Below are 26,987 nucleotides of genomic sequence, written 5' to 3'. Positions count from 1 at the left end.
GCAACGAAAAAACAGCTAATTTAGTGGACGGCGAGTCAGTTTCAGCTGACTCAAGTTTTGGCTCACTAATGACAGAGTTTGAGCACAGTTTCTGTCAACTAACCGTCGACTTGTCAGTGAAGTGGGCTAACTTCCAACGGACCCTCACGTCCTTCAAATTCACGATACACTCTCTTTTAAATTAAGTTTTGAAACCAAATCCTTGTTTGCAGTTAAACACACGGTCAATCCTGTTAAGGTGTGTGGTTCAAAGTGAGAAAAAGTGACAGCTGTGATTACCTTAAACTGTGTCTCACCTCTACGGGGAACCATTTCAGTGTCCCACAGTCACAGGAGTTGGCAAACAGCGACAGTCGTGTAACGTTAAGCTAACTTAGCTGTTATTTGACAGCGTGACCTGGCACACGCATTGCTGTTAAAACCTAAACTTGGTATACTCAACTTACTTGGTTCTGAATCGAGAAATACGCATAAATTTTGTGCCTCCTCGCTATTCTTTAATGACACTACAAATAGAGAAAAGTTTTGAGATGCATATGGAAGCCTAAAGGGGCCATGTCCCCCAAACATTTACCAACTCCTTTTTCCGTGATAATCTAATTTCCTTTAAAAAATAATCCCCTTTTCTCTTCAGTTTAAAATACAAGCTAGTTTTTACATTTAACATCTCACCAACCCATGATTAAAAAAAAAAACAAACAAGAAAAAAACAAAACAAACAAAAAACATGGCTTCTTGTGATAACTAGTTTCACAAGGATCGAGAAAATAAAACTGTAGGCGGCCATGCCTGTGCCATTCACAGCCTTGTGAAAAGTTAACAAGTGGTGTAGAAATGGTCTTACTTTTATATATATATATATATATATATATATATATATATATATATATATATATATATATATATATATATATATAATAATCCACTATGATATTATCAGCACAGAAATGTTGTATTTCCAAATGCAATTTCTCAGCATCTGTGGCCAACCCAGCCGAGCCATTTACGGTTGTGACAACACTACACAGGCCAGCAAAGTTTAGCAGTGAGAAGCAAGATCTGTCCTTTCCTCTAATAAAAAGGATTAGTTAAACACTAGCTATTTTGGGTTAGTTGATTTTGTTTATGTGTTTGTTGGAGGCTGTCACAACTCTTGAGGTGCTAGTTTGTTGTAATCTGTATGAAGTTGAAATTTCCAGGAAGCAAGCGAAAACAACTCAAATATATTATATATCCACTTAGGGCTTTCAAATGGACACACATTGTAAAATCACCTGTAAGCAAAAGCTGTAGCCGTTGAATGTGAAAAAAATCACTTTGAAGTCACTGTAAAGCAATGAATTGTGAGTTTAAAGTGAGTTAGTGACACTATGAATCCACCCATTCTATTAGAATATGAACAGCCAGAATATCTTTTTTTTGCTGATGAAGCAAAGATAATGAGCTTAACTGGCTGATTCAATGCATATTTCACTGCTGCTTTATCATACTTATCCAAGAGCTGTTTCTCAAATCTCTGAATGGGAAAAGTCCCTGACCTTCCTGTATCTCACACAGTCAAGTTTACATACCTGTGCTGTGTACTGTGCAGCTGATAAAAGCCTCTTTCCTTCTTCTGTTTCCTCTGCCTGCAGCAACAGGCTGATATCTGAGTGGAGATCTCAGTGTGAAGTTATGTAAATACAAACTTGAATGTAGAGCCCTGGGATACTACAGGCACTCTTGGAAATATTTTGATCTGATTTTGAGATAAGACTTCAGTCTGCCTAGTTTAAATTCCACCTGTTTGTACCACTTTCCTTGCGTTGTGTGAATGTGATTCATATAATGAAAGGATATGTGTTTGTGTGTTGCAATTGTGCTTAAACCTAAATGTGTGTGAGTCACACCCTCCACCTCCTCCACAGGTCTGTGGTCTGTGTGCTGACACAGGAAATGACTTGGCCCTTAGCTGATGCGCAGGGTTGATTTGATGGACAACCAAGGACTTGAACCAACATATTCAGCGGGAAAGTTTCTGTGTTGTTGCCGCTCCCGGTTAAATGCTAATTTCAGTTCCCCCGCAGCTGCCAACAACAACAACGACAACAAAAAGACGGCCCCTAATGACATAAATGTAAAGTCCATCTCTGTGAAAATGGGTGGCTTTGAAAATCAGACAGCATGTTATTAAAACAAAATCACTGCTGGCACCCTGCTGGCATGCCATTGTTGTGAAGCTGGTTGTTCAAAGGCAGCGATGATGAAGAGATGGAGGAAGAAGGGTGTAGCAGAGGGGCAAAAAGGGAGAAGCAAAGGGACAACAAGCAGGCAGGAGATGAAACAGGGCATGGGCTGTGCGGAGGAGGTCAAGCAAGTCGACATAGAAAAGAAAGAAAGCATGAAAGGCGTTAAGAAAGATGGAGACAGAGCAAGAAATAGTAAAGTGTGAAAAAAAGAGTCGGGGTGAAGCAAATGAAATAACAGGGTAAAAGTTGTTGTGGGTCTGCTTGACACCACATTGTGAACAGCTGAGAGGAGCAGCCCACAGCAGGCAGTTGTCGTTGGCCAAAGATGAAAGCTATGTGGCCAGGACTGGAGCACTCTACTCGTGTTAATTTTAGGGAGCCCACCCTAGCTAACAGCAAAGCATGGAGGCAGTCAACCTCTACTCTCACTCGGCTAAATTTAAGAGGAGAAGCTGGGAAGTAAGGCTCCAGGTCTCTAGACAGACCCACTTGTCAGAGTAGAAGAAGCACTTTTTTCTGAGCCACTTAGGTGCGGAGTTTTTACCACAATGTAAGTTACTGTGACTACAAGTTTTACACAGAACAATTAGAGAAGCTGTATGATAGGGAAAAAACAATACTTGGATGTAATTGCTCCCCTGACAGTGTTTAGATAGTGACTTTATTATTCATTTTACCAAGGTGCTGAGTAAAAATCAGTGACAGATTAACAGCTCAGGTGTAGATTAATTTTTTTTTGCACAAAGTCACATCTTTCATATACATTTAAACAATAAGCACACCTGTTTTGTAAGTTCTTCACAACTTTCTCTCAACTTGTGTTCTTTGTCAGGGAACTACAATGCTGATCCAACTGAATTCTTCAAAAGCAGCATTATCACAACAAACAGCTTGTTAGCACCAAATTACCTAATTAGCCACATGTCAGTGTTCTATAAACCAGTACCATTCATTTACCTGTCATGTGCAGCCCCAGTGGCTCCACCCCATCTCCACCACCACTGGCCTCCTGTCAGCTGAGTGACAGGCTGCCAGCTGGAGGGTGCTGAACTGTGTTTGACATGAAAAGTTAAGGGGGGAGGAAAAATGAGAGTGGTAAGGGAATATGGGAGGATAAGGGTTGTGTAGGAGTGGTAGACACTGACAGTATTTTCCCTTCATGATGTCAAGGATGTTTATTCAGGACTCATGTTGGAAACTGGGGTTTAAGGCTGCATTTAAGAGCGATAGAAAGACTGTAAAGAGGTGGAAGAGATTACTGTTTGTAATACTTGTTGCTGTGGTATGTATTCAACCTTTTTGTGGTACTTAAAGGCGCTTTGAGTACTATATGTTTGGTTTTGACTGCAGATCAACACCATACATCACAGAAAGATCTGGTTTTACTTATCTTACTGTCTTACTACTTATCTTTGTTTAAGACAAGTTCTTGCAGAATGCAAAGAGGTGTAGCACAATTATTGAAATCTAACAAGCAAACTTAGTAAACTCAGTTTATAAGTTAGTTTAGTGACAGAAGGTGAGCAGACTATCTGTTCAGGAATACTCACAACTTTGTGCCCTAAGACGTTTCCATAACTTGAAATGTAATTATCTCCTCATTATGTCCTATCAGTGCTTATCTACCTACTACAACCTCACCAAGCAGAGCAAACACTCTTTCTTTTGTTGCTCTTTTTTCGTTGCCAGTCCTGCTCTAGCTTACACTATTACTACGAAAAAGATACAAAAATTGTTCTCTTTGCCACTAGTGTCATCAAAGAGTCTTTCAATTTATGTGCCTAAAATGGATTGGTGTTCAACATGACCAAAGATACTACAAGTGACCAGTTTTGGTGCTGATAATGTCATTTTAAATCATGGGTTACGAACAGGTGAACATATAAAAGTGGAATTACTTCAAGACTAAATATAAAGTCCTCACAGAACATTTTTTTGCTTCTTTTCTAAGTCTTTTGACTACTCACTTGTGCTGCACGATTTGGGGAAAAGGTGCGATTTGCGATTAGGTGGACAATATTGAGATTGCGATTGTGCTTGCGATTTAATAAAAAAAGTTGTGTCATGATGAATCTACAGACTTGCTTGGTTATCATGGAGAAAAATCGGAATTGCATGTGCTGACATTGCGATTGCGATAATCGTGCAGCACTACTACTCACAATGCTTTTATACTACAATTCACATTTACATATTTTCCCATTCATACACTGATGGCAGAGACTGCTGTTGAAAGTGCAAGCCAGTTCTAAATTTGTTGGATACATGGGCACAATGGGGAGCATGCGTTTCAGTTACTCTCTTAACAACAACCTCAATAAGGACGAAAGTTTTACTTACCTGACAAGACCTGCTGTACCAATGAAACATTATACTATTTGTAGCACAGAACTTCAACACAGCACTGAGAAGAGACGCACAGTAGTGAATCCATCCACCACAGACATTTTCACCAATTGATCAAGTGTAATTAGATAACACTGCTGTTGTTGAAAGCCTGTAGTAGTCTATTGGGTTTGGTAGATGAGATATTAGCATGCCAGTCCTAATGAAGCAAAGAGGTCACAGATCATGTTCTGAACTGACAATCAGTGATGGATCCAGCAAAACACTTCATCTACTCTTTATGAGATTAAACTCAATTAATGATGCAGTTCTCAGACACCTAGCACTGTTGTTTGTCTCAGTATTATGTCCAAAATTTTACAAGTTTAATATGTCACCATTTTTCTGAGCACATCAGGGTTCATCTGTTTGTTACTTTACTGTTGATTCAGGAAACTTTAAAATAGATTGGGGTCATCCCGCCTGGATTTGCCAACAATTGCTGGGTATTTCTGGCAATAAATGTGACAACTCTGCAGCTTGTGTACTGCTTGAAGTACTATTGGGCCTTAGTGCCCTGATTTGAGGCTGTAGAGCAATTCTATTCAGGACAGTGTATAACAGTGGCAAAGGTAACGTGAAGGTTAGAGAAGCAACTTGTGACTGAATGGTATTCACATTTAATCCTCCAACCAGCTGGGACAGTTTGGACAGGGCAGTAAGCTGGACACTGGCCTCACAGTTAAAAGACATTCAGAGCTACAAATGTATGTGGTTGATTCTCTTTTACTTACTTTCTGCTATAAGGATGGCCTCATATATCTTGACTTGAGTTGCTGCGTCAATCACAGCACACGTCACTGCATCGTCTACTTTATCTTTGTTATTTTTACCTCTCCTAGGGCGACTTCATGTCTTCAGCGTGTGGCCAAGTTAGCAGAGTTTTCCACATTGCCGCTTCAAAGTGCATGTCATTTCAGTCACTGAATGTCATCCATGTAAAATGTGTCAGTCATGGCTCCGAGGAAAAAAAAAACACTTCTCAGAATTACTTGCTGCTGAAGTTTGCATAATTTCAGAGTAAACTGTGAATAATAAATAATTTGAACATTGTTTTTCAAACATTTTTAATATCAGGACCAACAATTTGTCAGTGTTTAAGTACCACAGAAATAGAAATTTTAAGTTCTGATTGATAAGCAGAACAAATAATTTGCTTTTTTGCAAGGACTCAATAAAAAGTCTCCTCTGTTTTTCTTATCATTTCCACAAGATAAAACAAGGTCGGGATGAGTTGTGATTTTTTGAGCATCCATAGAATTGTTTGATAGTTAAAAGAAATTAGATAGAGCATGTGACTATTATCTTACCATAACAATGTATGGGGAACTATAATGATTGGTGAATAGGTAGAACTAGCAGTGACTATTGAATGGTAATTTAACTTGAAATGCCCAGCAATACAAGGTACCTGTATTTGTGCAACACGTAAGTTTGTAAGAAAATACAGACCACAGATTTAAAAATATCTCACATTAGCATTTGAGAAGTTAATCAAACTTTCAAGCCAATATTCGAAGAACAAAGCATTCAGCAACTCAAGAGCCAGACTGTGCGATGCTGGTAGTCCTTAAGGTCCTTTTTGAGTTGCAAGAAAGTACTCAGACTGACTCCACTGTCTCTGTTGGCTAACATAAGTCTGTTCCACATTTCTTCTACCGTATGCTAAATGAATGGACAGCAGAAGTCTTTATTAGCCATGCAGTGCTTATTAGTACATCCCACTGCACAACAGGAGATAATCATGGTTCAATACATAGATTACAGTGTACTGTGGGGAATATGTGGACAAGATAGTCATTTAGCACAGACATCCAGTAAGCAGACTGTCCTTTTGGCCTGATATTGTGGAGTCACATGCAAGAGATCAACAGACAGTGGCAACTAAGGGGCAGCATGTCTTATTTATTTTTGATTGAAAGGAGAGAGCTGGATTAATCCAGAGATTGTGGCACTTAAAGGAGCTCACATATGGCATGAGATTTTGTATGTTTTGGAAGTAGGTAATGTGAAGCAAACCACTTCTTAGAAAGGGCAAACTTCTTTTAAGATAACATTACTGCATGTATGTAATGACAGTATCGTCAGCATATAGAATAATTTGTCAGTCAGAGAATATATATGGAAAATTATTAATAAATATAGAGAAAAAGAGATGATCCTTGTGGTTTTTGGTTTTCACAGTGATTTAGTTCTTTGATCACAGTCAGAGCATGCAACTGCATACTTGCTATATACCACAGAGAAAGATTATTTCTCAGATTGAAATTTGATGACATATATTTATGATAATACCACTCACATCGCAGAAGTTTCCCCTTCACCTCAGCTCTACTTTAAGATTCTATCAGAGCATCATGATTCAGTAAGTATAGGTCATCACCTCGCGTCTACCACCCAGTCAGGCAGTAAACAGCTGCCTGATGCCAGGGAGCGGTCAGGTCGCAGGTAAATCCCTCTTTCTAGACCTGAGAAGCATAGTGATTGACGTGTAGTCAGAATGTGTTTCTCTCAGTCTGGGATTTTTTTTATCAAGTTGTAGCCCCCAAAGAAAGATCCATGAGTTAAGTCCAAAGAAACCAGCCAGAGGAAGCAACCTGTAGAAGATGTATCTACATTTAATTAAATGTAATCCTCTTCCAGATAGTTTCTCACTTGCCCGAAGGCCGGAGTGCAACTGCCAACTGACACTAATGACGGTATTTCTCATGAAGAGTCGAGCCAACAGCAAGTGGCAGATCCATCAGCTTTACTAGCTGACCTTCATGAAACAAGAGAGAGAAAGGGAGGGAGAGGAGGAAAGGGAAACTGCAGAAGTTCCTTTAGGCTGAAAACTGCTACTTTTTGTCCTCATATGCTCTCAGGAATTTGGGTCTGAAGTTAAATGGTAAGAATCTTGGATACTGTTGTATTTCATGTATCAGCAACTTATTCTTTTTATTGTACAAAAAGTTGCTTTATTAAAGCTGTTTTAAAGCATGAACTCAGAACAGTATCTAGTTAGTTCATGTACCACACAGCTGGGAATATTTTGTGTCAGATTTGTTTTAAGCTGTTGGAATTAGTTCATTTTGTCAGGCTCAGGTCCGTGCTTGGGTAGAACTTGCAGGAAGAGGACGACTGTTGTTAAATTTCTATCTCTACAATATACTTGGATAGGGATGGGTACCTTTCACATTTGAAACGGTATGGTACCGATGCCCAGTACCTGGCGACTGGTATCAACAGTACCAATTTTTGGTACTTTTGTGTGTGTTTATGTGAAAGTAAATATTCATTTGTTCAATAATAAAATCTTTAAGTTTTTCAATTAACCATATTTATTTCTCAGTATATCAACTTGCAATATTGTGTTCATGTTCAGCATGGAAAATCGCCTGCTCTTCCACTCCTCTACTCCCTCACGGTCACAAAGATTCATTTAGGTATTGAAACATGGTATCGTTTGGTTTTACATGAATTGGTTCTCTGTGCCATTGACATAATTTGTCCGGTACCTATTAAAGCACCTAATTCAGTACCCACTCTTATACTTGGACAATATTAGCGAAATAGCGCACAACAAACAGCTATATAAACTAACTCTAACTATATAAACTTAGATACTATTGAACTAGTGTATATAGTGTCTACTGAAAAAAGTGTTGTCAGATTGTGCTCTTTTTGTAAAAGCTTATTTATTTCACTATTAAACTGTGCCACATTTGTAAGGAACATACATGAACATACATGGATGAGCAGCAGAACTGAGAATGAGGGTTGTGCCCATAAAATAATTGCCAAATCTTCTCATCTGCAATGCCAGGCAGCTTATTCTGCTGTTGCTAATTACTCTTCTTCCAAGCAAACACAAATAGGCTTAATTTTTTTGTGCTATGTTTAGTCACGACACAAGGATTTTGTGCTTTGTGACCATCCGTTTCTGACAAAAAGCCCTGTCTGAAAAATGTTGGAAATGTTCTGGACTAAATGGTTCAAGGAGAATTTACATTTAGTTCAGGAAGAGTTGTAGGACAGTTAAATCTATGAAATTTAAATTTTCAAAGGTATCAAATTAAAGTGTGTTTTCTTATCAGTAACATCAAAATTTGCCATCTTGTGTGAATTTAATTGTTTGTGACGTCACAGATTGGTCTCATAAGTGGAGTTTTAAAGCCTGTTGTCGCAGTTGCTGAGAGGCGGCAAGCTTTTATTGTCCTCCTCAAAGCTACTGGTGCCTGCCTATTAGTCAAGTCAGCAATGCCACTAATTATGCAAAACTTGAAATTCAGATATCTTCAAAACTGGTGAGTTGTTAAAAAAAATAACCCAGTACATTGCGTGTTGATAGACAAATAAGATATTCAGAGCAAAGTTCTTTTTTTGTACCAGGCTGTAAGCATGTTTAGTTTTGTCGTAAAGCTCAATTTGAATGAATATGTGTGTATGTGGTTTCAGCCACTTCTACAGCCGGCCTCAAGTGGACACTTAAAGAACTGTAGTTTTATAACACTTTGGCATTGGCTATGTTTATCAAGACAGTAGTTTTCAGCTTGGTCTGAGCACAAACTTTTAAAGTGCTCAGTGTACAGGAGTGTTAGCTTTAGAGACAGCAGATGCTTAGGTTCTTAATGCTCCAGCTAAAGGGAATCACAACTCTTAAAATCTAGAGTTGTTGATTCAGTGTGAGTGTAATGTGAGCACAAGAGCTGTAATCTCTTCACACTGATATAGATTTGTAGGATTAATGTCCAAACCGGTACCTGGATTTCTCTAAAGCTAACAGCCTTGTTGTCAGTGGCTCTCCTTAATACCAACTCCGCTATCTGATCCAAGTTTCTTGTCAGTCTGCTCTAACAAAACAGAGGGAAGCCTATTCTAGATATTAATGTTTGGGATTTTAGAGGCTCAAATTTTGTAATACAGTACCTGAAAAGTTCTTGAGACATAGCAACATTGTTTTTTGTTTGTTCTTTTTTTCACACAGGTGGAAAGGAGAACAAGATGCCAATCCTCATTTCCAAGATTTTTAAGGGCCTGGCTGCTGACCAGACGGAGGCACTTTATGTTGGCGACGCCATTTTGTCTGTCAATGGTTATGACTTACGGGAGGCCACACACGACGAGGCTGTGCAGGCGCTGAAGAAAACTGGCAAAGAAGTCATCCTTGAAGGTAAGAAAAAAAAGTCACATCCAGTAATCACTCTGACTCCTCTTTCTCATCTCTGATCTTTTCTTTTCTTGCCCTTCATCTCAGCTTTGTTAAAAAACAGCAGTCTGCTTGGTGTCAGGAAACTGAGACTTAACTAAAACTGCAGCAAGTCACAACGTCCACTGTTGCATGACAAAGATACTTCTTTAACAACATGATCCTCAGAGTAGGAGAAAAGCCGACTCTTATCTCTCATGAAAAAGATAGAGCACTTCCACCTACTCTGTCTGCACTCCACAGCTCCAAATAGACTCACAGACAGAAACAACGAAAAACTCCTGATACCTTTCTATGTGTTGATACATTTTTTCCACCACTCAATCTGATTTCTGCTTAAGGGAGACTTATGATGAGCTGAGAGAGAGGGTCGGTTAAATGGGAACTTTGATCAGACTTCCTTGGAAAGATCTAAATAATGAGTTGAAGTGAAACAGTGTGCGGAAACCATCTTTAGAATATTGTTGTAGCTCACACCTCTGAGCATCTCAGCATGCTAATGAGCACTCCCTGAACATCAAATGCTTTTGACACTAAATGAATGTGATGAAGTTCACGTCAGATCTGAAGAACTGGAGAGTGACATTAGCTGTGTATAGGAAAGTCTGCAGTGGAAGTATTTTTCCACGTTTTCCCCTCTTCCTCTGACTCATTCACATGACCTGTCAGAGTCCATTTTTCTTATCTTTCTGTCCATTATTTCGGTCATTTACTCACTGTGTTTGTGCACTCATGTGAGTGTTTTGAGCTCACATTTGCCTAAAAGCATCAGTCCAACATCAAATAAGAGCAACCTGTGTAATCTAAGATGTGATATTCAGCTTTGAGGACAGACACAAGGATTAAAAACAATCTTTCCTCTTTGCCGACAGATTGCATCACACAAATTCAGCATCCCACTCAAAGCTGACGTCGAGTCGCTGAGTTGGATTGTAAATTCACTTTGCGACAAATACAGACAGCATCTAAAGGCAAAGGTTGATTGATGTTATTATTCAAAAAGAGTATGTTTTCATCTAGAAGCATCTAAAGGACACTGCCTTTATTATCCTGTTTATTCCCTGTGTGACAAATTTGAGAGGGAGCTCACCCACTGAGTCTAAGCAGAAGCATGTTCAGTGGTGTGAGTCAAACAGATGCTATGGACCATAGGAGCTTTCAATGTATACATACAGGAGAAAAGCCAGTGTGTCTTAAAGACTTCCAGGAACTGCCAAAACAGAGTATTCAAAACAGAAAAATGGATTATAACAGGTTCAATAAGCCGAAATAAGAAGAGTGAAGTGAAACGTGACAGAAACTTTCACTTTAAGAAAAGAGACACTAAAACCAGAGTTACCAGTTTTCCATTTGACAGCATTTCTGTGGGTTAACTCTCACTGTGGGCCAGCATCAGTAACTCCAGCCAGCCGAGCAGATACAGCTCGAGGCTTCAGCCAGGGGAAATCATCGCAAATCCCCCTGCCTTACTTGTCCACAGTCAGGCAGAAAAGTGTTGATATCAGACGGCTCAAGCGGGCGCTGCTCTGTGATCCGTCGTGTCAGGAATCATTTCATGGGTTTCCCTTCTCCCCTGAGGACCTGAGAGAGGAGGGAAGAGACGAAAGAGGCCCGGAGGCTCACTGAAGGGAGAAGGTTGAGTGTGTGTTTGATGTCCTGAGATTTCCTTTGCTCATGTTTGTGTGTGTGTGTCTGCCTGTCTGATCAGGAGATAGTCTGACCCAGAGACTGAGGATGCACATCTGCTGTTGAAACCTGTGGAGTATTTTTAGAAACAGAGGAACTAAAAATCAGTCGACATTTTGGAGCTGCCATTTTAAAAACAAGATTTTATTCCAAGGCTATTTCTTCATCATAAAAACACTCATGACTACATCTGACACAAAGTTCAAGCACAGTATTTATTGGAGTTTTGGCATTTTATCAAGAAACCCTGAAAACACAGTGAGAACCAGCTTTCCTTCTTGGCACCGCTGCAGTGTGAAGGGTCATTTGTGTGTGTGGCAGCAACAAACAAGTCACCACGGCTGTGCTCAAGGCAGTTTGCATCGTTCTCTGAAACCCAAAGACAGCCTTGACTGAGATCAAGGAGAAACAGCCTCCATCACATTAAAATATCTGGAATATGTGAGCAGGGAGACTTGGGTTTGTCAGATAAGTGCTTTCACAATGTTAAAGCAGTTATATTATGAGCCTGATTGGCATTCTGTGCTTGTGGCAGGCTTTAGATTCTTCTAGAAGTCAAGTGAAGAAAAACTTTTAATATTCTGTATTAAACAGTTTTCTGCTCACTTAGATCACAGCAGTTTTGATGTCTGCAGCAGCATATATAAGGTATTAATGCTGAGCTCCGCCTCATACCTCATCAGTTTAATCAAGGTGAGGAATGCTTCCAAGGATGCTGTGAGCAGCTATGAAAGATGAGTTCTTTCATTGAGTGTTTTCATCTAAATGGTCGTCTTAAAAGTTGCAATGTGCAATATTAAACAGCAAGATCAGTTTTTTAAAGTAGGGTTCAGACTCCTCTATTGCCAATGTACTATTGGCTGGTGCCACCAGACCCATTCACATTGGTGAATGGGTCTGGGTTAGCTCAATTTATTTCCTTCTCCGAGAAGGCATTAGCATCGACTACATAAATAAGTGCCTCTGGAGGTGACTGGACAGATGTACAACCAGTCACGGCGATGCAGCTTGTGATGTAGAGCAGCAGACCAGTGGAGCTAACGGATAAATTAAGCTTCAGCTAAATCCTGTCAGCAGTACAGCAGACATATCTTTCAAGCAACAATCACTTAAAGTTTGTTTTTGTTACAAGAACACAGTATATCAACCAGTTTGCTTAAAGGTAGGGTCTACTGGAATTTTCGTTACTTGTTAGTAAATACAACATTCAAACTGGGCTCCTCCTCCTTGGCAACCAGCTTAGCAACCACCTGTAGCATCGCGTTTCTACGTGGAAGAGATTCGAGAGCAATGCCCCAGACTTGGCATGTTAGCACAAGCTAATCACAAGGTTATTTGACACATACCTGCCCAGCAGAAAGCGGTTTTGCATTGCTCTTTGCCCCGTGCTGCTCTCCAGCAGCCTGAAAGTCGAGCCAAGCTACACCCTTGTTTAGGAAAAAGCTTTATCTGTTTGGCGTTTCACTACACTATGGTGGTGTCTTTCTTCTTCTGTGCTACATCCACTACTGTAGCTGCTCTGAATAGCTCATGATCATTAACATGCAAAGTCACTTGTGCACCTGTGATTTTTTGATGTAACCACACTCACTCCCTGTCCAGAAGCGTCCTGAAACTGAGGCCGAGGAAAGTGTTGATGCAAACACAGACACAGAAAATTGAGCAGGATTATTCCTGCAAAAGTTGATGTTTTATATTTCTAGGAAAATCCTGCAGGCTCTACCTTAAAGTACATGTTTGTACATGTACATGTTTTGTTCTCCCCATAGAACTTTGAAATTAGATTCATAAATAATCTGTGATATTTTACCAAATATGAGAGATTTTTGATGGCATACAGCAATGTAATGACAGGTCAAAGGATACAATCAGATAGCCAAACTGTACTTATGTGAAAGTAGTCTGGTTGCTCTGCAGTTACTCATTGCAGCTTTTGGTTTCACCACAAGCTTCAGTGACTCTATCAACACTCTACAGACCAAAGTGGGCCAGCTTTTTGACTCCATGGATATGTGAGCAGCTCTAACATATACAGTTCTGCTTACCATGAGCACCTATACACACACTCTATATGCTCTCAAAGTGCACACACAACCACACACATAGATTCACACATTCACACATCCCCTGGTGTCCTGACCTGTCCTTTGTAGCCCATTTATCCTTCCTGTCCGCTTTACACCTCCTATATGTGTGTGTTCTTGTACATGTGTGTGTACCATGCTACTAAGTGTGTGTTCTTCCCTGTCAGACCTTGGTTGCCCAGGGAACAGCCTTCCCATTGAGCTATCACCCCCCACACACACACTCACAAACTCATTCCTTGTTTCATGGTTTCTTCACACAGTAGAGGAACGCACCTCGTCTTGGCTGGCTGGCATGATGGATGTATCCTCAGTGAGTCCAAATTAAAATAGAGAAGAAGAAGAAATGTGGTGGGACGGTTTAGAGGAATTGCCGCAAACTGGTGCTCAGCCAGTCTCTTTAGAGCTGTGTGTGCACCATTTTCTGTCCCACTTTCTGTGATTCAGTCATTTGATTCTTAGCTTTTGTTCCATAAAGCCATTTTTAAATGTTTCAAGATGTTCTCACACTTCTATTTCCACTGAACTGACTCATAAGGCTTTTATTTTGAAGGCACGCCCATTCAAAATGAATTCATAACTCTATTCTAACGGCACATTCAGGTGGAATAATACGGTGAGCCTGACTGGGAAAATGTCATGGTGACCTATGCACCTATCCTCACGATCCTCTTCCCTCCTCCCCTCACATTTACTCACACAGACACCCAGACATCAAGATGTGGGACATCGTTCTCTATTAAAACAAACACACTCACCCAAGGAAATGCACACACACACACACACACCCAAAGATAGACACACACACACACAAACACACAGAGAGTCACACAGCCGTATCCAAACACACACTGTCAGGCTGCAAATGTCGTTGGGGGGAAATGAAGGCAGCTGTGGTTTTATGGTTTCATCAGGTCTGTTGTATTTATCTGACCCTCTCAGGTGTTTACTGTTCCTCTCTCACACACACATTGATTATTCCATCACCATTTTGATTTGAGGTGCCACAGGTACACAGAGGCAGAGGACCAGAGGACATCCTATTGGGACACATACAGTGAGGAAGCTATATTTTCTTCCTTTTAGCAGATGGATTGACTTAGCAGAAATTCATATTTATGGTTTGAAAAGAGCAGGAGGAGGACTACTTTACACATTCACACTCACAACTGGGAGCAGCCAGTGTTGACTTTTAGTTTTGTTGGTTGCTGCCTGGCAACTATAGGATATTAAAATGAAACTATTTGTAAAAAAATCTACTAAATACACAACAGAGAAAACCCTGACCATGTTTGTCTAACACTTAATCCTTCTCAAAAACCAATGTCAGAGGAAAAAGTCTAGTTTTATTAACTCCCAGAGGTTTCTTTTGGATTAGAATGACACAAGTATTTCCATTGCCATCTTCTGTTGCATGGGGAAGTACAATTACCCTTCAACTGCTCAATAGTTTCACTCACTTGGCACCTGAAAAAGGCGTGTAGCAATGAACAGTTAGTTTTCACATTTGTGTCGTTTTGTACTATTAGCTTCATTTGTACTTTTAAGGGTATTGACTTAAAGTCAGCCCGAGTTTTAGCAGAATTTACTCAGGTTTCCTGGAGGACATAAATTTCGATGCCCGTCTTCGCATTTGTGTGTGCACAGGGGAAGGAATAAGAGAAAGAGCTCGTTTCCTCTGCCAAGATATTTTCTGGACACTGCTGCTTCTTTCTGTCCTCTCCTTTTCATTAAGGTAGTTGTGCTCAGGCGCAGTACACTCACACACAGGGATTAAGTAGGCTTAGTTGTGGGAGTTCCACAGTTGAGGTCTTTCCCCCTTTCCCCTGGAAATTTATTTTCCCTTGGAGAGCGGGAAGATAAGGTGGTGAAGTCAAGTCAGAGGTCCAACTTTTTTAATTCTAAGCAATTTTGGATTGATTTCAAAAGTCTAGGAATTTATTTTCCATCTTTTTTGTTTGATTGTTTTATTTTTCTTCCTTTTTTTGTTCAACCAGCAGTACAGTTTGCAGTTTATTGGTTCAGGTTTTGATTCCAGTTCTGCTTATCAGTTCCAGTTTTTATCTCTCACTGTGATGAAGTTAATAATGGATGAACTTTCTGATTGGGTGGTACCAGTATCGTTTCAAACAAAATTTAGCCAAACTTTAGAGCTGTTGTTGCAGTCCACCATGGTCACTTCCTTGTGACTTCGATGACGTGATGCACCACACGTCATGAAATGTAATGCAACCAAGCAGATCCTGGCAGATTAGAAAACTTCACCTTGTGTACAGAAATCTCGCTAAGGTTTGACCCTGAAAGAATTATGCTGCTGACTTTGCAAGGTGGCTCTTTGAGTTTCTTGCTGCTCCATAGATATAAATAAGCTAGCTAGCAGAAGCTAGCTTCAAGGATCAAAACTGAATTGACTGAATTTACTCTTAGGTTTTTAGAGATGCACCGTCCCAGAGAGGGGTTTGTGTTTTTTGGACATGTTCACCACTGACTCTCCTGATTTTCAGTTATCTACAGTGGATTGCTAGCTGATATGTAAGCATGAGCTATTGATCTGCTTTTAGTACAAAGTTCAATATCTCCGGGAAAACTTTGTCACAGTTAGAAGGAAAAACAAGAAATTGTAAAAGAATTTGTTATGAAATAATTTTAAAAAATCAAACTAAGTTGGAAATAATTGATTGTTGTATCTCAGCATCTGTAACTTTCCATAGGCAATTTTATGGCACATGAACATCAGAGGTTTCCTACAACGCATTGAATCTTGCTGTGATCTGCTGCTTTTGAACTGTTGGTTGCTCATGGTTAGAATCATCTGGTCATGCCTGTCATGCATGCTGGATGTTGAATCTTAATCCCCGTTATCTCCTCTGATATTGATCAGCCCCAGTGGACACAGTAGCTGTGTTTTTGACAAATGTAAGTCCATCATCTCTCTGGAAGTGAGTACATTGATTCTGCTCAAAACTGTCAGAATGCGAAAATTCAATATGCACAAGCAAGAATGTGTTTCAGGAGTGCCGGAGGTGAGATTAGGTTTGAAGAGGTTCATTTGGGTCGCTGATGAGTGTTCACTGAAGGATGCTTTGTCAGCGTTCTCAACAAGAGCTAACCCCAAACCTAATCTCTTGCTCTTTTTCTCTCCCATTAGCACATTACCACAACTTTTGCACCTCCCTGCAAAATAAAGTGGCTGCATTCTTTCTGCATATGTGCGTTGATTTGCCACTTCAGATCATACTCACACATGAATACCATCTCAGTTATTGCCACGAGGAAAGGACAGGCAGCTCCTCAGAAAGCCAAAGACTGCAGATTAGCCGTTTCACTTACATTTTGCTTTGATGGCTAAAAAACCATACCCCTTATCTCCAATCTAGCTCTCCAAGGACATGTGTGGATATAGCCCTTCATAAGAAGATACATACCATTAAGTCAGCAGAGAGATACTCTCCAGCCCTGTCTTCCCACACTGATTCAAGCCTGGTTAACAGAGTGATTTATGGAATATAATGACTTAAGGGAGTACGTTTTTGAGGGCCTCATTGGGACACAGCAGGCTGCTGGTAAAACTTGTCAGCACTGTTCATTCTTCGTCAAAAGTTCATCCAGTTTCAGTTCAGCCAGAACTGTATGAATCAGTCCTCTGCTGTTCACTCACAATGAATCTTCTAATAGACACATGAAGTTACATGAAACACACATTCTCTTTCTGTTCTTCTGAAGCGTGACCCGTGTCACCTTTGGACCGTGCCAGACACTTTCTTAATTCACAGTATGCAACTGTAAATTCCCAGTCTGTATCTTAGCGCCAAGCTGCCTCAGCGCAGTCAGGGGTGTGAAGTTCGTGTTACTGCCTATCAGCTCATCTATTCAACTGCTTGGTGGCAGCTGCATGGCTCTGTTGGCTAGAATGTTTCCAGTAGTTCTTGAAGCTGAATTCACACATGCACAAAACTCATGAAAACTTCTGAAATCTTGGGTTGGGCTGCATGTGTCAGTGCAACTGAACAGAATTTTACCATTAAAGGGGCTTTGAAAAGTTTTAAAGTGATCTTGTAAAAGTCCCCCTTCTAGATATATGCCTCGTAATCTACACTTTAAAATCAGATTATTAGTGCCGACATTGCTGTTTACAGGTTATTTTAAATTGCTAACTTCCAGCTTCCAGGTCGGGCCAACCAGGACAGGATTGATTTATGGCACGTCTATGTCTCTATGACAACACCACGCCAGCTGACAAAGTTTAACTGTGAGAAGAGATAAGAGATGATTTCTGTGATTAATTTTGTAGTGATTGTGGACCCTGGAGCCTAAATGTTGGACAGAAAAAGGATAGATGAGCAGAAGAAAGCTAAACAGGAGAGTGATACAGCCCTAGCTGAAGGCTAACACAAGGCTAACTGCTTGTGATAATGTTCATTCCAACCCACGTGCAGCTGTTATTCTACAGTGGTCTGTTCAAACTTGAGAGTCTATCAGTATAATATAGTGAGGTTACCTTAGCTCTGCTTGGTAGATGACTGACAGGACATAGCTAACTAGAGCGCCGGGCTGTCAAACGGCTACTAAACTACTGACAAACTGACAGTGTATACTTGTTGTCATGTTAGCCTACATATATGTCGGAGCACCAGGCTAACATGTAGCCCGCTGCTATGTCTACTTAATGTCATGTTTCAAACCCTAATGCTACTGATAAATACCTTAACTTGGTGCGTTGTATCCAGTAAAAAGTTGTCTTGGATAAAGAAAATTTGCTCGATCCAATCTTGATCTAATTCCAAACAAACGTGTCAGTAAAAGTACGACAGTGTGCGTGAGACTCCGGGCCAGAAGGTGGCGAGGTTGTGCAATTAAAACTGATCCTCCTCACAGCATCTTTAAGATTTGAAAAAAAAAGTTTTGGGAAAATTCCCCTTAAGTACAAGTACAAGACTGGTGACGGTTTCTTGTGTTATACAACTTGAACTCCATCTGTATCCGACACCTCCTTCACACACAGTGTGACATTCCTTAAACTTACTTGACCATTGTTGTTGTGAAGTCTAAAGGACAGCTGTGTCAGAAGCTGTTGTCTGCATCACTAGAACACTGTTTTTTTCTTCCCCCTGCTAAGTCAGACCTACAGGATTAGTACATTTCATTCTGTCCCCAAACATCGCTTGGATAGCTTGTCATGCTGGATTGCTACAGTCACTTGTGTGTCCCCTGCCAGGGGGGTGCTCAGTCTGCTGTCTTTGTCAAATTCTTGCTTTGCTGACTTTGCTGCAACCTAATGAAATATGTGTTGAAAAAGTAGCAAAAAGCTGTCCTCATTTTTTTTTTCAGCTTGTCAGTTGCAGGAGAGAAGTGTCCATAAGACATTGTCACAGTAATATCTGTTTCTGATAAAAGAACTTCTCTCAGAACAGGAAAAGCAATCAGCCTGGATTGGATATGCTTTTATAATTTCCTTCTTCCTCTTAATTTGAGCTGCCTGTCAGTGTAATTGCTGGCTAAGAATTATATCTGCATGTGTCAAGATCCAGTGTGGCTCATATTATATCAGATGTTTTACTGATGTCCGTGCACAGTAAATACACACGTAACACATGTGAGTGTGTTATGAAGTTCTTATTAAAGGTTTTCTGGCTCTTACTGTTAGAATATAAACGTATGGAGTCTCTTCTGCCTAAACCAACCTACACTTGTGCCAGTGACATGCATGTAGTACTTGATCATCTAATTAAAACTTTCAGCCCTGTGCTCCTCTGACAGTATAATTATCACTTTAAAAAATAAAGCCTGACTGAACCCCTCAGACACACCCTCTACTTTCTTACAAAGCTTCTTTTTCTTTGGTCCATTAAACAGAAATCTTCTCATAGGACTTATTTAACAGAAAGAAGATAAAGACTCCTCTTAATTTCTGATGTATTAAGATAGAGCAATATTTGAAGATCAGTTCAGTGCAGAGGATAAATCTAATAAATCTGATCTGATGAATTTTCACTGAACTTTCAAGCCAGCTTTTATCAAGTCTTTTTAAAGATAATAACAGTATGATGTAGCCTGTGCAGAAGAGAGTATAACTGACTTGTTCTTATCTATATGCGATTTTTTTTTTAATGGCCAAAACTTCTGTGAAGCTCGATTAGTGAACCTACAATCACCCTAACTTTGTGACAGAATACATTTCCAATCGTGATCTGTTTACTCACCTTAAAGAAAGGAACTACATCCCCTTTAGTCTGCACAGTTCTTCATCTATTTGTCCAGCTAAGGGATCCCAGTATTGATTGGGGCCGGTTGCTCTTCTAATGCCTTCCAGCAGAAACCTGTGGGTCTTCTCGGGACACAGGAATGTGATGAATCTTATTTACAGTTTAAACAAACTTACCGCACTTTCTCTTGTCTTCTATCGCATTTCATGTCACATTAACCCATTCACACTTTGACAACATAACCACCGGAGGCATTCTGGGGTTAAGTGTCTTGCTCATGGACACATTGCATGTGGGCAAAGGGGCCTGGGCTTGAACACCAAACCTCCTGATTGAGGAAAGATAGATCAACTCCACTGTAGTCAACAGGGCTGGCAGTCGGTAACTCACATTGCGATTGTACAGTACCTGGCCAAAGATAACAATAATATCACAATACTGTGATAATCAATACATTGCTAAAGAATTGTGTAGAAAATGATTTTTTAACACAAACTGCAGGGTTTCATCTTTGCTGCTGGCTTCTGGTGTTAAGCCACTGTCAACTTCCTCTGAGACCAATAAACTGTTATTCACATCCCCTTCATTCATGCAAATGGTGCCACCTTGTGGAGTTATTAAGTAGTGATACGGAAATTCAAATTAGCATAAGAAGCTTTTTAGGGCGTCATATTTTTTTTTATCTAATGAAGAGATCGATATCTAGCCCTTACATGTTGATCCTTTTATCACACAGGGTAGGACGATAATCTTTGGCATAACGATATATTGTGTCCCACCCATAGACTGTAGAAAAAATGGACGTCTTCTTGCTTGGCTCGAAGTGAGGTCTCCACAATACCTGCCCTTCCTGGTGGCTGGCTGCAGTATAGGTTAAAAAATCCGGCTTTCCAGCCATTTCAAATGGGCTGTAGTCAACCTAAAAAAAATAAATACTCCTCGTAGAAATGTTTCTCACTACGGATTGTTGTGGTGATTTGAAGATATAATTTGGCTGTCTTGTATTCAACTCGTCTTTTTTTTTTTTAAGTTTCATTTCCAGTAGTTATACGAGGTTAAAAACAAAGCTGTACTTAACGTTTAACGATGATTGACAGCTGCTGTTCTCGTGTACTTTTTTCGGGGATTGTAAAAGGTAGAGTTTTACAGAGAGAGATAAAGTCAAGAAGTGATGAGACTCTCGAAAGAAAAAAAAATATTATTTTCGTCACCCAACTCCACTCAGATTCTCCCAGAATCCCTCATCGTCTCTACTGCGCAGACTCTGGCTGCAATTGCTGCCAGTAGCTGTGCCTGTGACGGCGGTATTTTGGCTTCAAAACCGTACAATAATAAATGGCAGAGCCACATTGTACAACAGTCTATGGTCCCACCCCAAGGAGCTACTCAACTGTGGCCCACACTCCAGCTTTTGGTTGTCTGTGGTAAACTATCCGCAGTTTTAAAAAGCTGGTTTAATCACTGTGTCACCACTGTGTTTTGGTGCTGATGCTAGCTAGCGGCTAGGTATGTCTTTGTTGTGATGACAGCTTTAGAATAGCACTTTCGTTGTTGAATCGGAACAGCAATGAAACAGAAATGAAAGCAAACTCACTTTATACAATGTACTGAAATCACTTTAGCTTTATATGTAAAAGGAAAAATACTTTCCATTCCACTCATCTCTGCCTGAATTGGACCTACTGTTGTTGCCTCTTTGCTGAACTCTCCCTGCTTTGACACTTCTAACCCCGTTGACTCATAGCTGGGTTCCTCTTCCTTCAGAGCTGCTGGTCCGTGAGGACATTGTGCTTCGACTCAGCAAGGGCATGGATTAACCCCCAAAATAACACCGCTTTATTAAATCACAAGCCTCCCTTGGACCCCTCTGTCCCTCTGTGGCGTCAAGTTTGCTTAACAGGCTTCCTCTGAACCCTCCTGCCCTGATCTGGGGCCCCTGATAAATTGGTGGGCTGGTCTTTGTTCCACTCTCTCGGTTCATTACAGGCTAAGACTCCACTGAACCATCTCACTGTATTGTGCAGGATGTGCATGTTAGAGATGGAGGAGGAACGATGGGTAGGTCGAGATGGGATACATTTTATGGGGCCATTATGAAGAAAATAAAGGATGCAATGTAAATACATTTGAGAAAATGACTGACGTCTGGAGCTTTATAAAAAACTGCTGATGTACAAGACAGACTGGATTTTATAGCTGAATACTCAATATGTTTACTGAGAGCACACCCACAGAGGTATCTAGGATTGAATGCATCATTCTAAAGCATGTGGTGTAGCTTTTCACTGGCTTTAGAAACCCTATCTTGTAAAAATATGTCAAGGTTATTGCTATGTAAAAGTTGTAAGTGGATGTTTACAGTCATTTGGAATTTGTTATATTGAATAGAAACAAATTGGAAATGAGTTTTATAAAGCACACAGCAAGTGGTCATTCTGACGCATACGAAGCAATATACATGAACCTATAAATTTGGAAAACTGAGTTTCAGACAGGGTAGGAATCTCAGAAAAAAACAGTTGGAAGGTAAATGGAAATGTCTGCGACTAAACCTCCCCTCACTCTGCTCTTGTCCTCTGCCAGATCGTGTTCAAGTTCCCTTCACTTACACTTTGTTGAATTAGGATAATTAACTCTCCTGACACACTATGCAAAGTAATCAAATCTGCACGTTGGCAGTATGTGAATTAGTTTGAAATTCTGATTGGGTGTGCTGTCTCTCGCTCTCTCTCAGCCTCTCTCACACCATACCTTACACCCCCCGAGGTTGGCATTTACCCATGATTTTAATGAGATGGGCTATAACAACGATGAACTTATCTAATTCATCCAGAGCAGGGGGAATCTTCAGCTGATTGACGCTGCCAGAAAGAGACACACATTAATCAGCGAGGCACAGGAGACACATAAACCAGCATATGAGCTCATAGAAATGGCTGGAAGGAGGTGTCATCGTTCACCATTTTATTAGGACATGTACACACATGCCTCATAATATACCAGACACACAGAAAACAAACATGGAATCCTATATATCAAACTTTCAATACTTAGAGTGACGTCTCGTCATGTTAAAGTTTTCCTTTAAGTTGCTAATTTAACAGTTCCCTGTATTTAACATGAATAAGCAGTACAGAATCATTTCATAGGCAATGAATTGCGCAGTCAAATGCGGTATATGTAAGTGTTCAAGATGGAGTATGAACTGTACAATCATAGTGGTCAGAATTGCTGGCAAGTACTGTACTGTGATAAACTGTGTGCCAACACCTGCATTATACAGTAGTATTATGTAACCCCATCCCTAATTATGTTAGTGGTAGCACTTTAAGTTTTGTCTTCATAAATATGCTTCAAAAGGTTTTTCTGAAGTATAAAAAAAAGATGGCTGACACTACAGCTTCCCAAAAGTAATCAGCTCAGAGAGTAATCGCCAAACTGTACAGAGATTTGTCTTCCTGTTTTGTTTATTAACAAATAAGTTGATTGTTTGGTCAACTCATCTGTGCCATTTTTGGTATCTTGGATATGCATGGGAGATGCATCATTTCTGATCTGCACTAAGAATCCCACAACATACAGTGGGATCCCTACAGGTACTTAAAATAATCATCCCTTTTACATGCCTTAAGTGGGCATTGTCATGCTTTTGTTATTGGCTTTACACTGTTCCTCTAGCACATATGTAGTATCTGTACATGATTTACAACAACAACAACAACAAAAAAATTCCCCCCACACTGATGTTTTTAAAAAAAACTTTTTTCATCTTCTGCCGAAAACACTACCTTTTAGCTGCTGTCTCTTTGAGGCCTCCATCTCCACACTGATACGCTATCTCTCTCTGGAGGCCTGTCAGGTGCAGAGCTATGTGCAGACCAAGTGTTTATTGCCCGCTCCTCTAATGTGCCATGAACCAGTTAGGAGATTCTCATGTGATGACCTCATCAATTCAGCAAGTCTCGTGATGATGGCGGGCTATTTTGAAAAACTGAAAATTTGCTTAAGTTTGTATAGACATCTACTGTGGTTACGTTATATTCATGTTTAACAAATGGAAAGCACAATAATCCCTCTTTAGAGACAATACTTTATTTCTTATCCGAGTGGTGGAGACCAAAACCAGAGCAGTAAAAGGAAATTGAATATTGTATTGATATTTATCTGAAAGAGAAGATCATATCTGCAAATAGAAGCTCACTTTGCACTTTATGTTTCAGAAATAAAGTTTCTAGCACTGACAGTTTTGGTCCATGCCAGTTAGGAACGGGTACCTTTTACATTTGAAATACAGTACCAATTCCTGGTACCTGGCAATCGGTTTCGGTACTCAACAGTACCAATTTTTTGTACTTTTGTTTGCGTATGTGGAAAAATATATCCATTTTTTTAATAATAAAACATAAATTCTATTTAATTTAACATATTTATTCAAAAACGTATAACCCTGTAATGCTGTGTTCATGTCCAGCATGGAAAATCACCTACTCTTCCACTCCCTCACAGTCACAAGGATGCCTTAGGTACCTAAACATGGTACCTTTTGATTTAACCTGAATCGGTACCCAGTACTTCTGACAGAATTCGTCCAGTACCTATAAAAGTCACTGCTAGTACAGAAAAAAAAAACTGCTTTGTCTGCAGGGGGGGGCCAAAAAATTGCCACAAACCCACCCTGTGTAATTTACAAATGGCAGATATATTAAGTCGCCAAGGTAATGCCTCTCTCATTTTTTACCCTGTTTGACCCTGAACTAATGAATAAAATCAGTAAGTCCTCTCAGTCCTTTATAGTTATTTATGATGTTGTTTTGGCTGGAGACGTCTTTCCTTGTTGGTGGTGTAACATTGGGACATTCTTCTCCTGACATGGTTTACAGAGCCAACAGCATGCCTCTGAGGTCGCTGACTGGCCAATGACATTCCTGCTGCTCCCACAGTAACCAGCAGCAGGGGAAAGAGGGGCTGGCATTTAGCTTTAGGGCCCTATTGACAAGCCAGAAGTACATCCATTTGAGAATTATTTAATGCAGGAGAATATCAACCTTTTGGTTTTCTGATAACACCAGGCAATGAACATTTTGGTACTGGCCAGACACAGTTTGATAACTCAACTTTTGTTTCAGCAGATTGCACTGTCTAAAGAGGTGGTGAAGAAATGGCTTTTCAAACAGCGGTTAAGTGAATTGTGTCAAACTGAATTGGTGGAAAATGTCTGGTTAGGATTTGTGAGGTTCAATGTAAGGACTTAAGTGGGAAAAGCTTAGTGGCAGATTCTGCGGAAGAGGCACATAAACTCCTCATACACACACTTGCACACACACACACACACACACACAGAGTACAAAGTAGTTTCACTGGCTGCCAGATAAGCTAAAGTAATAACAGTGCCATCTCAGCTAATTTTAGCTCTGTATTGAATGTGCCGCCACTGGTATTCATGGCAACATTTCTGGCTGAGCTTAGCTGTGTGTGTTCGCTCTGTATGTGTCTCACTCTTTCCTATTCTCTTTTCTTTCTCTCAACTTGTTCGTCCCGTCTCTCTCTTCTCCGTGTTATTCATCCCTTTCCAGCTCCCCCTCAGTTCCCATATCCCTCTCTCCTCCATTTCATTCAGCACTCTTTTTGAGCACAATCTCATCCGATTTGTTATGTGGGGTCACGGCTAATGCCTGACATTTCTAATCTGGAAAACACCAATGGGATCATTTTCACATCGGTTTTGGGAGAATAGAAAAGCCTCTTTGGAAAGTAAATATCGCCTTTTACCTGCTATGATTGGTGTTTTCCTCAGCTTATTCAGCTCAGCAGTTTGTGCAGCATGAAAACACTGACTTAAACTCAGGCTTACATAACAAAGAGTAATGACAGCTAAGAATAGTATTCGAGATATTACCGACTACAGCCTTCTCTCTCATGACTTTCTATGAACATGTTTCAAAGGAACTTTTAGTGCTTTCACAGGTGAGTTGACTTAAAGAGATCCTGCAACTACTTCCTGTTCAGCATCTCCATGTCTAGTGACCCAGCTTGCCATATTGAGATTGACCACATCAATTTTGAATGGCCTGGGTCCAGCGACAAGGAAACACTTGGCTGCCCGGTGGTATGAACATCAATGCTTTGGCACAGGAACAAATGGACAGAAGCTCATTTCCATGAACCATTTCGTATGCAAGTTGACAGATACTTCAAAGCAGGAGCTGGTACAGATCGGTCGCTCGTTGCTTGATACACGGTCCCTGACTTCACATCTCCAGTTTGTCGACAAATGCACATTTATTTCTTGGTGCATTTAGCTGATTCTGCATATGTAAATTAGGCAAGTAAACAAGTGCAACACTCCAGGGGAAACTTTTAGAGAGCATTTAAATGCATTAGGGTCATATGAGGTGGGTTTGAGTGCAGATAACTTCATACACAAAATAAACTTCCAGAGGGCATAACACAAAGACACTGCTTCTCTAAAGAATGATTTTACTTAAATCCACCTGGAATACTGGGTCCAGGTGATGGTAGGGGACCTCCGATACAAAACATAGCTAATTTTTTCTTTGTTACCATGAAAAGGGAAAACCTTTTAACATCCAAACAAAATTTCAGATTTCTCAGATGATTTATTTTTGTTTAAGAACAGCTGGTGAATGTAGGCAAACTCATTTCACTCTGTGGCAATAAAGCACCCTGAACCTTCAATGTTCATCTCTAACATCTTGGATTCAAGAGGAATTCTGTCTTTCAGACAGATAATGTTGATCTTTGTACAAAATGATAAAGTTCTCCAAACATAAAGAGGACACTGTTATATATCCCATTAAATAGGTGTAAGACAAATAAGTTCTTTGCCCATCATGAACTCGACAACCTGATGTGCTCAACCTTCTCCCTCAGTCTGCTCTTATTTCAGATTTATGCAGAACTTTTCGTTCTGTCTGAGTGACAATCTCCAATTTAGATATATAAAGCCAATGACAAAACTGCAATTCTTTCAGTGTCCACTTGGGGCTAGCTCCAAAGGTACCAGGAGCCCCATACACACCCATTCAAAAAAGTAAAAGTAAGCCTGAGGCTAGGGACGGATACAAAATTAGGTACTTTTAAATGTACTGTCCAAATTCTGTCACAAGTACCGGGTACCAATTCACAAAAAATCAAAAGGTAGCATGTTAAGGTACCTAAATGCATCCTTGTGACTGTGAGGGAGTGGGGAAGA

General features: G+C 40.2%; 2 protein-coding genes across 2 annotated transcripts in view; one reads left to right on the top strand and one right to left on the bottom strand.

The window, feature by feature from the left end:
• Positions 1-368, bottom strand: part of cbfa2t2 (CBFA2/RUNX1 partner transcriptional co-repressor 2) — a 60,069-nt gene extending 59,701 nt beyond the window's left edge. The window contains exon 1 of the mRNA XM_074666484.1: positions 297-368. Within this exon, the coding sequence (XP_074522585.1) occupies positions 297-312 (16 nt within the window). The 5' untranslated portion in view covers positions 313-368. The remainder of the gene's footprint in view (positions 1-296) is intronic.
• snta1 (syntrophin, alpha 1) overlaps positions 1-26,987 on the top strand; it is a 42,055-nt gene that overhangs the window by 437 nt on the left and 14,631 nt on the right. Inside the window, exon 2 of the mRNA XM_074666509.1 lies at positions 9,580-9,765. Coding sequence (XP_074522610.1) covers positions 9,580-9,765 — 186 coding nt within the window. The remainder of the gene's footprint in view (positions 1-9,579; positions 9,766-26,987) is intronic.

The sequence above is a fragment of the Halichoeres trimaculatus genome, unplaced genomic scaffold, assembly GCF_033239565.1.
Source record: "Halichoeres trimaculatus isolate MK-OKI-2021-1 unplaced genomic scaffold, fHalTri1.1 fHalTri1_scaffold_1, whole genome shotgun sequence".
In the NCBI taxonomy this organism is placed as follows: Eukaryota; Metazoa; Chordata; class Actinopteri; order Labriformes; family Labridae; genus Halichoeres; species Halichoeres trimaculatus.
This window is presented reverse-complemented; position numbering and strand designations above follow the sequence as displayed.